This window comes from Trachinotus anak, unplaced genomic scaffold, assembly GCF_046630095.1.
Source record: "Trachinotus anak isolate AG129_WGS33_773 ecotype Australia unplaced genomic scaffold, CSIRO_AGI_Tana_v1 ptg000005l, whole genome shotgun sequence".
Lineage (NCBI taxonomy): Eukaryota > Metazoa > Chordata > Actinopteri > Carangiformes > Carangidae > Trachinotus > Trachinotus anak.
This window is the reverse complement of record NW_027273856.1, coordinates 26,239,630-26,252,700: the sequence shown is the minus strand read 5'-3', so window position 1 is coordinate 26,252,700 and position 13,071 is coordinate 26,239,630. Positions and strand designations below refer to the sequence as shown.

At 41.9% G+C, this 13,071-nt stretch overlaps 1 protein-coding gene across 5 annotated transcripts in view; it reads left to right on the top strand.

Annotated features, from left to right (window-relative positions):
* The window catches only part of syne1a (spectrin repeat containing, nuclear envelope 1a), a 90,197-nt gene that overhangs the window by 15,996 nt on the left and 61,130 nt on the right, over nucleotides 1-13,071 (top strand). For 4 of the 5 annotated variants that reach the window (XM_071479356.1, XM_071479355.1, XM_071479354.1 and 1 more), the window contains 12 exons: nucleotides 379-556; nucleotides 3,009-3,191; nucleotides 3,596-3,739; nucleotides 5,081-5,236; nucleotides 6,165-6,329; nucleotides 6,857-7,029; nucleotides 7,240-7,393; nucleotides 7,629-7,772; nucleotides 8,062-8,226; nucleotides 8,445-8,762; nucleotides 9,526-9,681; nucleotides 12,308-12,478. In XM_071479356.1, coding sequence (XP_071335457.1) covers nucleotides 379-556; nucleotides 3,009-3,191; nucleotides 3,596-3,739; nucleotides 5,081-5,236; nucleotides 6,165-6,329; nucleotides 6,857-7,029; nucleotides 7,240-7,393; nucleotides 7,629-7,772; nucleotides 8,062-8,226; nucleotides 8,445-8,762; nucleotides 9,526-9,681; nucleotides 12,308-12,478 — 2,107 coding nt within the window. The remainder of the gene's footprint in view (nucleotides 1-378; nucleotides 557-3,008; nucleotides 3,192-3,595; nucleotides 3,740-5,080; nucleotides 5,237-6,164; nucleotides 6,330-6,856; nucleotides 7,030-7,239; nucleotides 7,394-7,628; nucleotides 7,773-8,061; nucleotides 8,227-8,444; nucleotides 8,763-9,525; nucleotides 9,682-12,307; nucleotides 12,479-13,071) is intronic. The other variant, XM_071479357.1, reaches the window with a different exon arrangement.

Sequence of the window (13,071 nt, the reverse complement as noted above, 5' to 3'; positions counted from 1 at the left end):
CCATCTTGTCACCCCTGTAAACTCTTGCCCCACTCATATGTTGCCTCTCAACCCCCTCCTACGCAGCACCCCTTAGCACCACCATCCCCCCGCTATCCCTCTTTGCCTCAACGCTCATTCCTTCCACTTCACCCACTTTGCCATTTCTCCACCTGCCTGCTTCTCAGTCCTGGTCTTCTCCCAGGCTTCTCTTTCTCCTCCTCCTCTGTAATGTGAGGCCAGTATGTACAGTATCTGAGCATCTGCTCTTTGTTTTGATGAGCACATGGGCAGTAGACAGCAAACACTTCCTGTGGTTGTAACCCCTTTCTTTCTTTGTTCACTTTAACCTGTGAACAACACTACAAATCGGTCCTTTTCTTTTCTCTCGTCCACCAGTCTCAGTCTTCGTGCGTCCAGAGAGTGTCAAAACAAGGAGCGCTTGTTGGAGCAGAGGTTCCGCACGGCCCTGAGAGACTTCCAGCAGTGGTTAGTCAACGCCAAAATCAGCACCGCCAAATGCTTTGATGTGCCACAGAGTGTCACAGAGGCCTCCACTGCTCTGCAGAGGATCCAAGTAAGAGATATCTTTTGTTTAGCTCTTATAGACAATGAGCACCTGTGAAATTCCTATGTTCTTAAAACGTTGGTGATATAAAATGTTGGTCATGTGGAGTCTTTACAATGATGTTTTTGCACTGTACATTGTAGATGGTGCTTAGAACTCACACTTTTTTCACCCCATTCAGCTATTACTGCTCATACCCTGTGTTGTTTCTGTTTATTGCTGCTGGAAGTGTAAAATGCAACACCTCCTGTGCACCAGAGTTTTCCCAGGACAGACCTACCAGACACAGAACAGCAAATACACAGATTTAATCAGATTTTTGCTGTATTAGTCAAGGTTGAAAATAGTAGAATTTCTATTTATTTGAATGAAAATGTCACTGCATGTGGCTATAATCCCACTTTTTAAGATTTTTTTTTTTTTTAATAACTTGCTTTATGCTGCTGAATTGGATGCAGGATAAATAATAATAATACTCATTCATAATCTGATATCTGAAAACCACCACCCAGCTGGGCTATGTAGACCTTTTACTAGTGGACATTGTCCAGCTCCACTGAAGCAGTGACACTCAGTGACACAGAGTGAGTAGCTGAGTTAAGGGAGTGTAATTTATTCACTTACGTAACCCAGAGTTTTTAGCCTGTTGAGGGGATGAAATCAGTAATCATCTTGTCATAAAAGTATTTTTGTCTTCTTCTGCCTGCGCACTGTAACTGCTCCTTGAGAAGCTTTAAATCCTCATGGATACTAAATCAAAAATATATATTTACAAAATATAGCTATACTTTAATTTTTCTGTATGCATTTGTCAGCTTAAGCAAAGACTGGTACCACAAAAGAAACTGCTAAAAGAGAAACAATGTAATAGTTGAAGAATAAATCTGCTTTCAGTGGGAAATTGCTCAAGGGGATGTCTGTATTGACATGCCCACTGTTGAGTGTCCTCTAGTGGGCTTGTCGGAGTGGCGGGACCTGCCGTAGGCTGGATGAGCTGGAAGTGGGCACGTGGCCAAGAGGGATGAGAGAAAGGTCCACAGCGGGGTCTCTCCGCCATTCTCTTCAAAATATCTCATGTGTTTCTCTTTCGGAGAAGTCTCTGTGTCTTTCTCTGGGAAGCTGGCAGGTGTAACAGTCTGGCAGCCTCTTTAGAGCACCCCAGGGCCCTGGCTAAGAGTCAGGTGCTTGTCAGTTAAGGTAGACGTCCCCACATCCCTGCACCAGACAGTTAATTACCTCTCAGACACCTGACCATGTCGACCACTATGGCTTTGAGCTGAGCCTTGTTCTAAGATGGTAAATCTACACTTGTAAAGCACAGAATTTGATTTTACTCCAGCACTTTAGATTTAGTTCAGCGGTGGTTGTACATGTGGTATTCCATTAATTTAATCTATAGTCACATGGTGTCTGGAAGGAGCTGGGGAGAGAGTGTTGGGTTATTTGAAGAGATCATTTTCTGAAAAGAAGTCAAAGAGGAGACACACTCTGCAGGAGTTTTTAGTGGGCGCTCGTTCAGAAGTTTCTACTGTAGCTCTGAGGATGAGAGCGAGTACATGGCAGCAGAGGAGACAGAAATACAGAGGCGGTGATGTTTTATTTATTATTGACTTGGTGAGGAATGTGGAACAATGTTTCCACATGGCTGACCTCCAGGAGGGCCTGAGTGGGAGGGGCGGGGGGCATCCATTGTGTCACGCTAAATTGGTGGTATAGAGTTACACTGGCAGAGGGAAAATGGTAGCAAGTGTGAAAAAGACAGTGAATGAACATAGAAGAGAGAGAGAGAGAGGAGGCAGGGAGGGACAGAGGAAGACACAGACTTTCTATGCTTGTGTGCGGCTGTACTGTACTAAATGTGTATAAGTGTGTGTGTGTGTGTGTGTGTGTGTGTGTGTGTGTGTGTGTGTGTGTGTGTATGTGTGTGTGTGTGGAGCCATAGTGTGTGTAAGTGATGTGCTGACTGCACAGATGGTGGAGTAGTCCCTGCTGTGCTACTGTCATCAGCTCAGCTCTGAGGGAGGGGTGTGTGTGTGTGTGTTTTGTGGGTGGGTATGGAGGAGCTATGTAAAAACCAACATATTTCAGGCTCACTGCCTTTCCTTATCTGTGATTGCCTCCCAGGGTCACCCCCCCCACCCCCAACCCACCGAACCCCCCTCTTTCTGCCCACACATATGGAATTAGTAATGACTCAGTCTAATTACTGCTTTTGACAATGTAAAGTGAGACGCTGGAACGCCGAAAAAAAAAAAATAAAAAAAATCTGCGTCTGTGGACATATTGGTTTCAGTTACCCATCAGCCATTGTAGCAGGAGTGGAAGACAAAAAGAAGTTTGAGGTTATCATTCAGTCTATTTCTTTTTTCCCCTCCTTTCACTGTCACACTCTCCTCCTTTTGTGTATGTGTTTGTGTTAAATAGTCACAGTTCCTTTGTCTCTGTCTGTGTATCCCCACAGGAGTTCTTGAGTGACAGGGAGCATGGCCAGGCCAGGCTGAGTACAGTAGGAGCCAGTGGGGAGCTGCTGATGGCTGTGGTGTCCAGAGACAGAGTGGAGGGGATCAAGGCCAAGGTGGCGAATGCGAGAGACGACTGGAAGAGCCTGATGAATAACCTGCAGATGAGGGAGGATGCACTCAAGGTTTGTTAACATTCAGTTTTGTTTGGATGCTGCTTTCCAAGGTCTGCCCTGAAAAAGAAAATCTGGATCTCAGAGGGACTATATGGTTAAATAAAGGTTAACTCTGTAGTTTGGATGTTTAAATGAATGCAGACTTAGTATTTGAATACAGTCCATGGTTGTGTTTGTTTTCCTCCTCTCTGCCTCTTTATTAACACTGTTCACACACAGATCGGTTATGATATAAGTACTGATTTGGTTTAATTTGATTTAATGTTAGTATAATGTTTTTCAGAGGGAAAACAAATAGAGATACCCATAAGGACTTGATATGCAACTAAGATCTGACAGTATAATAAATAAATGATTTCAGTTTAGCATAAAAAAAAAAACAAATAACAAAAAGTAATGTATTATATTTCCAGAACCTGCAGTCTCAGATGACAGAGTTTGAGGCCAGTGCTGAGCCTCTGCAGGACTGGCTCAACAGCACAGAGGTCAGAGTTCAGGAGAGCAGTGCTCGGCTACACGACCTTCCAGCCAAGAAACAGGAGCTCAGCAAACTACAGGTATTTTGGATCTGAGTTATGATTCCACCCTGTCTGGGGTTCATTAACCTGCAGATTTCTGATCCCTCACAGCTCTCTTAAAATTATGCTTCCCCTATAATTGTTGTGGTTATTCATGGGGCCATCTGTTATTTTTTACAATGTTTTATAGCCGCTCCTTAAGCAATATGTTTTACAATACATCAGGACATTTTAATCCATCCTGTAGGATCCATTTTCTATTAAATTACATTATGTCACACTGAGAGCGCGCCTTTTACAGTTCTCTTTTCAGCTGCTATCACGGACATTCTCTCATTTCCTCTCCTCGCTCAACTAAACCCTGGAATTGCACCATAAATTGAATATTAAGTAGATTTTCCAAGGACACTAAATAGTTGTAGCTCTCCATCAGATATGGATCCCTAAAGTACAATCTGAAATCAGCTGGGAAAAGAGAAGGACCTAATTACATTTGTCAAGCACCACAGGATCAAAATAGAGCAGCGTCTTGACACAATAGTCAGAGGAAAAGTCCAGAAATCTAATTAATTCTCCTTCTGTCACAGCTGAAGCGCTGCGTGGCTAAAAGGCCCTTTTCAGGATGCGATAACAGCCTCTGCCATGTCTGGCAGAGACAAAAAAAGAAGAGAGGCATGGAGCGTTAAAAAGATAAAACTGACAAAGGAGAAAAAATATATCAAGCCCATCTCAAAGCTCTGCCCTTATCTTTGTTGCTATTTTTGTATTTACTCTGTCGTCTGCTGAAGCACTTCTCCTGGTTGCCTTTTGTTTGGCCCTGCAAGCAATTACATTTCTTACCCCAGCACCTGAAGTACAACACAATACACGCAGGCTTCAGTGTCTGAACCTGTGTTGGCAAAATCCTCTTTACTTTTTCCTATACATCCCCCCGCCCTTGCATTTATTTTATCAGGCTTGTCTCCACTCCCTGTGCTGTGCTGTGGTGTCTAACTGAATAACCGTATTTCTATATAAAAAACGAACATCCAGAGTAATACTGCTGATGCTCTTTTTTACAGTGTTCTTTTCCCTTGTCTTTATCCATGTTTTTTGATGTGCTATTGTTGTTGTGTCTGTTCTTGTGACATGTTAACCCAACCCTGTATCCCTCCTCTGTGCCTCTCACACCTCCCTTTTCTGTCTCTACTTCCATGAAAAACACCATATTTTCTTTGTCATTTCATTTTCTCCTTGACTCAATATTTTATGGTGCTTACACGCAACCATCCTTTCCAATCTGTCACTTTTAACCCTGCACTCCCAACTGTGCTCCCCTACATCCTATCGCTCCTTCATCTCTACTTTTCCATCTCCTCCTCCTGCTTCATACTGGCCCAGTGTGTACTGGAAGAGATAGCCAGTCGGGAAGCAGAGCTGGGCAGGCTGAGGGAAAGAGCTCACCGTCTATGGGAGGGACAAGCAGCTGGCAAGGGCTTCGTCCACCGTGTATCCCAACTGTCAGCACAGTACCTAGCCCTCAGCAACTTAACCAAGGTAAAACTGCCCCCACCTTGTAACCTTTGTGCTCCCCCTTTCTTGTCTACTTATCTGTGTCTCTGTCTGAGAAATGCTGCTGGAAGCTGAAATGTGCCTTGCTTGATTCATGTACTGTTTGAGGTAAATACTATGGAGCCCTCTATCCAGCCAGTGTTGTTTAATGTTGTTCTGTGTAATTTGCTGTGTCATGCATTATTCCCCTGTTGCACATGGTTGTTGTAATCTAAGAATGTCTCCATATCCAGAGTAAATTACCTGAGTACAGTAATCTTTCACCAAAAGGTCGTCATGGCGGCAGCCTCATCAACATAAAAAAGGCCAAGCCTGTTGATCTTACCTTTGTGCAATGAAGCACTTCTAAAATGCCAGAGCTGAAATGTGTCAGTGCTCGAGAATCTGACCTTTTTGAAGCTCTCATCAGATTGGTCACGCTCTTATGATTCATTTGATACAGTGCAGAACAAAACATCACACTGACCACAAAGCACCATTCTCTTACCTCAGGACAGGGAAAGTGCCCCAATAATGATGAATGGGATTTACTTACTTTGCCGCCTAACTAGAGGAGAGCTATTTTTAGGTCTTCTTCCCGGCCAGACATGGAAACAGGAATGAAATCATTTAAAATTGCCCCTTGTAGATTGTTATTGTAGCTCTGCCTGTCTCCACCCTTCAGTTACACAGAAGCTGAAGATGTACTGTACTGTAGCGTGTGAGGGTGGGAAAGTCTCCAGAGACGTCTGTGAGGGAAAACAAAACTGTAATTTCAAAAACAAACAGAACAATATGAAGACATTGTTTTCATGCACCGGAAACCGGAAATTGTGTTCTTCATTTTTTTTTTTCAACTCACTGCAAACCTGTTTCTCATAACCAATGTAAGAACGAAGAGTGCGTTTACAGTGCTGTGCTGTGATTTTTAAAGGACAAAGCCTCCAGGATTGAACGTATCGTCGGGGAACACCGCCTCTTCTCTCAGGGTCTTAAAGAGCTGCAGGACTGGGTGTGTGAAGCTCAGAGGGTCCTCAACACCTGCATCTCCACCACCACAGACAAGGGCGTGTTGGAGGACCGGATGTTACAGCTGGAAGTAAGAGGGGGGAGATGGGTGTGGGATCCCTTAGAAGAATACACCATGATTTTCAAACTCAAATCAGGCTTTAGGGCAGCCTTAATACTAATATGGTTCTTGGTCAAGTCTGGCAGATTTGTGTACAATTTCACACCCAAATTCACACCACAAAATTGCATTGAGTCAGCAGGGAAATCTGGCAGCACATTAAAAGATATTGTACTTAAATATTTCAAATTAAAGATTTCAGAAGCTATATTAAATTTATCACATTTTTAATTGTTAAAATGTTCATGTTCTTGCTCTGGATATTAAAGGTCAACGTAGTACAATAATGGTCAATTTGTGTTTTTGTGTAGTGTAACCATACCAGTGCAGCAGATACCAAGGGTAGAGCTACAGCAGCGTCTTTACACTGAGGAATAATTCAAATATTAGGATGGAGCACCAGACCAAATGAAACATGCAGTGTACTGTAGATTCCTGGCGGTCATCAGCTCACAAACTAATCACAGGAAAACCTTCATGCATTTCTTTGTGTGCAGGCCTTACTGGCTGCTCGTCAGGAGAGGGAGATCCAGCTAAAGATGCTGCTGACGCGGGGAGAGGCCGTCCAGAGAAACACTTCAGCTGAGGGTGTCCCAGTGATTCGCAAACAGATCCAGGACCTCAAGGACTCATGGGATTCCCTGCTGTCTGCCTCCATTCAGTGTAAAAGGTTGTGATCATGACCTGTCAGACAATTGATAAATGGGACCGGGAAACTGTCTAGTTTCACTTGATGGATTTCAGTCAGTTGAAAGGTTAAAGGGACAATTAAATTAAACTGTGTGCATATGTAGGATGCGTGTGTGTGTGTGTTTTTGTGTGTCTTTGTTTATATCTGTTTGTTGCCTGTGCGTTAACGTCATTATGTTGATTGTCACAGTCAACTGGAGGGCGCTCTCTCACAATGGACCAGCTATCAGGAGGACGTAGGGCAGTTTGTGTTGTGGATGGAGCGCGTGGAGGAGACACTGAGCTGCTCAGACAGACAGTACTCTGAGATGAGAGACAAGACCGCCAACCTGGGAAAGACCAAGGTATCACATATTGCTAATAACAGCTAGCTGAAAGATTTTCAAGCTTATTTTTTGCATTCATATTAAACATCCATCTAAAGTGGCCTGTTTATTTTTAACAGAGCAGTTTCCATGTTTTTCAAGTTTTTTTTTTTTATGTTCTTGGCATACCACCCATACACTTATATCCCTGAGCCTCCCAGTGGACATAGATGAAGCACAGTGAGTGTGTGCATGTGCTGTTATTTCATTCCAGCTTCTCTATGAAGAAGTATTGAGTCACAGCAGTCCTCTGGAGACCATTGCCACAAAGGGGTCCAATATGGCTGAACACTACACTACCCAGCAGGAGGTGCAGCAGCTGCAGTGTAGATACAACACCCTCAAGGAAAAGGCCAAGGTACAAACCCACTACATACGGTTTCATTTTTTCCTCCGCAGGCATTTGAATAATGAATAATTGTTATGCCTCCACGCCTGCAACAGTCAGGTTGCCTCAGCAAAACACGGTTTTGGCCATAAGTTGCAAATTCATGTGCTAATTATGACACACTGTAACACAAATGTCTAATAGGATAAAATAATGAATGACATTTTATATCCAAATGGTAAAAGGTCAACTTAACTGTGACATCATAATGTTCTGCAGAAACGCTTTTCCAGTAATGCCTCCAACCTGTGTTTTGCAGAATGCTGTCAGTAAGGCCAAGGGACTAGTGCTGGTCCATCAGGAATATCAAAGGGGGTTGCACGTGTTTGAGGACTGGCTCGAGCAGGAACAGGCCTCTCTGGCCTCCTTGTCCCATCCAGACGGAAACGTGGATACACTAGAGAAAACACTGCAACAGCTACAGGTATTAATACTGTGGAGTTCTGTGTATAATGTGATGTATAATGTTTTCTTGAACAGAGAGTGCACAAATGTAAGGGAGAGATTCCTCACATTACTGTGTAATCTCATACACACAACTGACATCGGATCTCTCTCAAGGCTAATGCATCAATCTTTAGCACCTGGTCTTTTTGGCAGCTGAACCACTTCAGTTTCTTTCCCCTCTTATTCCCCCCGTAGCTCCTGCAGGATCGCTGCTCAAACGGCCAGTCTTTGCTCTCCTCTGTGCTGACCAGCAGAGAGAGAGTAATCCCTTGGGGTATACCACAGATTGAGGATCGGGCCCTGGACACCGCTCAGAGAGAGTGGGGGGCCTACCAGGTTCGCCTGGAAGAGACTCAAGCCCAGCTGAATTCCACACTGACCAGACTGAGGCAGATGGGCCAAAGGTTCCTGAGCCTGGCCCAGTGGCTGGAGGAGATGGAGAAGGTGGCAAGCATCAGATGTCATCGGAGGTCAGACAGAGTCAACAAGGAGACTCAGCTGAAGAAACTCCAGGTCAGAGAGAGACATGGTTTATACAAAAGAGCATATGTTCTCTAAATATTTCATGCAACTATCAGTACAGTTGACAGTTGCAGTGATAACACATGGTTACACTGTGGACTACACAGGTACATCAATATTTTCGACTACAAGAAGAATAACAAACTGCTCATCCTTTATTATTAATTTTAGGCCCAAAGTAACAAACAACCTTTAACTGTCTTTGATTTTATCTTTTCACTGTCAGTCAGCTCCCAAAACAGCGAACCTACCTATTTACTCACTCAGTGCAACGATATCCAAGGCAAATTGATTTTCCCTTTGAAAATAAAAGTTACGAGGTATCCCGGGGCCTAGCACTACAATACATCACTTTTCTAACTTATGCATACACTCCATCCACAGTGTATGTTTGAAGGAAAACAGCAGTATTTTCCTGCAGGGTCTCCTCCCTCTGGAGCACACTTCCTGCCAGTGTCAGGATGTCAGACAGTCTCAGTATTTTCCTTCCCTTGATTTAGAGGGATGCACACACACACACACACACACACACACACACACACACACACACCCTTTGGCCCTATATCTTGATATCTGTAATTAGATGTTTCTGTTTCTCTTTGATATTTCTTGTTTTTTTTTCTCCAGCGTTTGTTGACATTTATTAGGTTTTGTTTCTTTAAAAACTTAACTGGCAGTTCAGTCATGTATAATTATCACAGGATTTAACTAAAGTATGATAAGTTACACACATCTGCATTTCTCTTTTGATCAGGGGTGTCTTGAGGCAGTGCTTGCTCGGCAGGGAGAAGTGGACGGCCTCTCCTCTCTGGCCCAGCAGGTTCTGGAGGAAACCTACATCAGTAGTCGTGTTAGTGTTACTGCCACCCAGCTCACTGCCCGCTACCATTCACTGCTGCTCAACATACAGGTAAGACACTCTGTCGGCCGTTCAGTGGCTCATGAGGTCATATCTGTATATGTTCCCTATGGAGTTTGACAGATGCTCCGGTTTTGTTAGCAATAACTTTATTTATTTAGATTCAGTTTTCCCAAAGATAGATATCTGTTTTTTTAATTTATTTTTTTTTTATAAATGTTTTTAAAAAATGTTCATGTGTAAGAGAGACCTACTATATTTGTCTAAGTATGTCACTGCAGAGAGTTTAAGAGAGAAAATTACTTTGTCTTACAACAAGGTAAAGTGATGTTATATAAGATTCCCTTATTTTTTATTCTGCAGACATTTATATTCATACTTATCTATACAAAATAAGTAGCTGTTCATGCTATGTTTTGTATTTGCATAGATTTTTTGGCCATTAAACTGAGTAGCCACATGTGATAGTGTTTGATCGTGTTTATAGAAGTTTGAATCCACCTCTTCTTTCATTATTTCAAAATATACAAATGTAATTACAGTTGAACAAATATTTTGTGTCATATTCTTGTTTTTTGATGCCATCAAGTATGTAGAAGATACTATTACCACTTTTATTAGCTGTTATACTTTGTAGTATCAATGCTGAACAGTATTATTCATATTATTATATTAGGGTTAAACAATGCCTCTGGTGTTCAGGAAGAATAATTTAAAACACTGCTGCTGGACAAGTACAATACTGAATTTCCTGTCTACCAAAGATTTTGTTGTTCAAGACCTACCTACATCATGAGTAATATAATATAACAGGGGTTCTGAAGTGTTTAGCTCAGTTGAATTTAGGACTTTTTAAGACCTTTAAAAAACACATAAAATGCAATTTAAAACCTGTTTCATCATTATATCGGACAAAGTATGGAAGTTTGTGGGAACATTAAAAGTGGTAATGGCCTTTTGTTATTTATTAATTTATTAAATTATTTAATTATTATTATATCACATTTCTCTAATCCAATCAGTATATAACAGTAAATGATTAATTTAAGTGCATTTGAGTTTGTTTTGGTGGCTGATCAGAGAGATTTTGGTCCTTGGTGGCCAATGTTAGACTTCCGGGGAACTTCTCACACCTAGCCCATTGTGAGAAGGATGAGCTTCCTAGCTACTGTAATTAGTAGTTATTGACAGTGTTTCCAGCTCACAATCACGTACAATAATTTTATAACTAACATTACAACGTATTGTAACCAAAAGAGAATATCTTTGATAAATATATTTTAAATTCCTTCTAATTTTTTTTTTTTTTTTGAGGAAACTAAAATCATTGGTTTTTAAGCCTTTTTTAGTCAGCAGATAGCTTGTACAAAGTCATAATGAGCTTCATTGTCGACAAAGAAAATGTGAATTTGTGTGTGTTGCCATTGGGGTCCCTACCTGCAGTGGGCTTTTCACACATGGTTATGCTCTCTCACCATGGAATTTACTCCAGTGCACCTTTGGGCTTGTTTCTGTAACACCCCATTGAAGTAGCTTTTGGAGTTATGCCTGTGAGCCCAGCCTGTGTTGCTCTGTATACTCAGATCTAGCCTCTCTATTTGTCTGCTCCTCTGGGGGGGACTAAAGGAAAATCAATGGGGCTCCTCTGGTCTGGGGTTTAGGCTGTAATTAAACGCTACAGAAGGCAATCTCACACCCGGCACCAGGAGTGGAGAAGCTTTGCCTGCAATGCATTGATTTTTACACCTTCAGTAACACATCTGAGTGTGTGTGTGTCTCCCTGTTACTCCCTCACTTTGTTTCTCTGTCTCTGTTCAACCCACACCCCTTCCTTCCCCCTCTCAAAATTGACTCAAGCATGCATATACTTAAGTCATGCCAACACACAACATCCCTCACTTACCATGGATGTCTGTAATTATACTGTGTGAAGAGGGGGCCATATGGGCTTGAGGTGGGACGCTATTACCTCTGTCTAGTCAGAAAAGGTGTGCACTCAGCACTATCAGCTAATTGGAGGTTCTCACCACAGGATTTGCAAGTTGAGTGAATAATGTGTCAAACCTGCAAGAAACCCTCTCCATCCTCATGATATTATTGACTCAAAATCTCAGTCAAGTGGATAATGTGTCAAAAACATAAAGCCCCTCTCCACCTTGTTGTGAAGCTATTGACATTCAGGAGATGAAAGGGTGAGGGGGAAACAGATATTTTCTGTTTTGATGGCTGATCAGAGAGATTTTGGTCCTTGGTGGCCAATGTTAGACTGCTGGGGCACATCTCACTCCTTAAAAGGAAAAGATACACACCATGTTTCCTGCTTATTCCCTTGACATTAACAACAGTCCTGACCTCAGAAACAAAAAAAAAAGGTTGCGTTTGTTGTTGTAAAATTATCCATCTTTATGTTCATAAGATGAAATAATATGTTGATATGATATGATATGATTTAAAATTTTGAATATATTGTATATATATAGTAGATATATCAGTCAGGGGGTCAAGTCTACATCCAGTGAGACCATATGCAGAAGGGTAATGGACAAAAATATAACAGTGTTGACTGTCTCTATGAAACAAATTTTGTCAGCATTTATACTATCTATTGCTGTCATCCTTTAAAATCCCACATTTATTGAACTTTTCTTTTGATCTTTTTTATCCAATGATTTTTCAGGACACCATCAAGCAGCTACAGGAGGAGGTGAAGAGTATTGAAGAGGCAGAAAATCTTTGTATGTCATTCACTGACTGGCTCAGCTCAACTCAGAAACGCTTCATGGCGTTAACGGATAGTTCTGAACCTCTGGACCGGGTCGCCATGGAGAAGAAGATGAAAAAACTAGAGGTACTGACCTATTTACCTTAACATGTGGTGTATTTACTTTGGGGTTAGATTGTTTAAATTTCACAGTCACAGTGTTGAACCTCCACTTGTCAGGGAGGAATTTGGAGTCAATGTGCAATTCAGCACTTGACACACATTCCTGAACAGGTTGAAATAAATCACAGTTGCTAGTATTGCCATGGCAAAATGATGAGTTAGCAAGACTTTGGTTCATAGAGTTCTTGAGCACAAACCCATCTGAGGCCAATATCCAAGCCAGCAAAAATGTCCATTTGCAATCTACTTTTCTGCCAAGCAACATATGGCATCTGCTTGTAGCATCAAGTATACAGGTTTCTTTGGCAGCCACAATATGCTTGGCCAGTAAAATATGCATGAACTATCTGGAAAGCTAGCAAAGCAGTCAGTCTACCTTTAATATTTCGAAAGTGCTCTTGACTTAAAGAAACTTGCTGTAATAGCAAAATTGTAACCGTTTCTCTTTGTGCTCTTTGTGTCAAATGGGCATTAGCAGGAAGAAGCCCTGCTGGAACATGAACAGACTACAATACAAAAAAATCATCACTAACGTTTATTTGGCATAGGTCGTATCG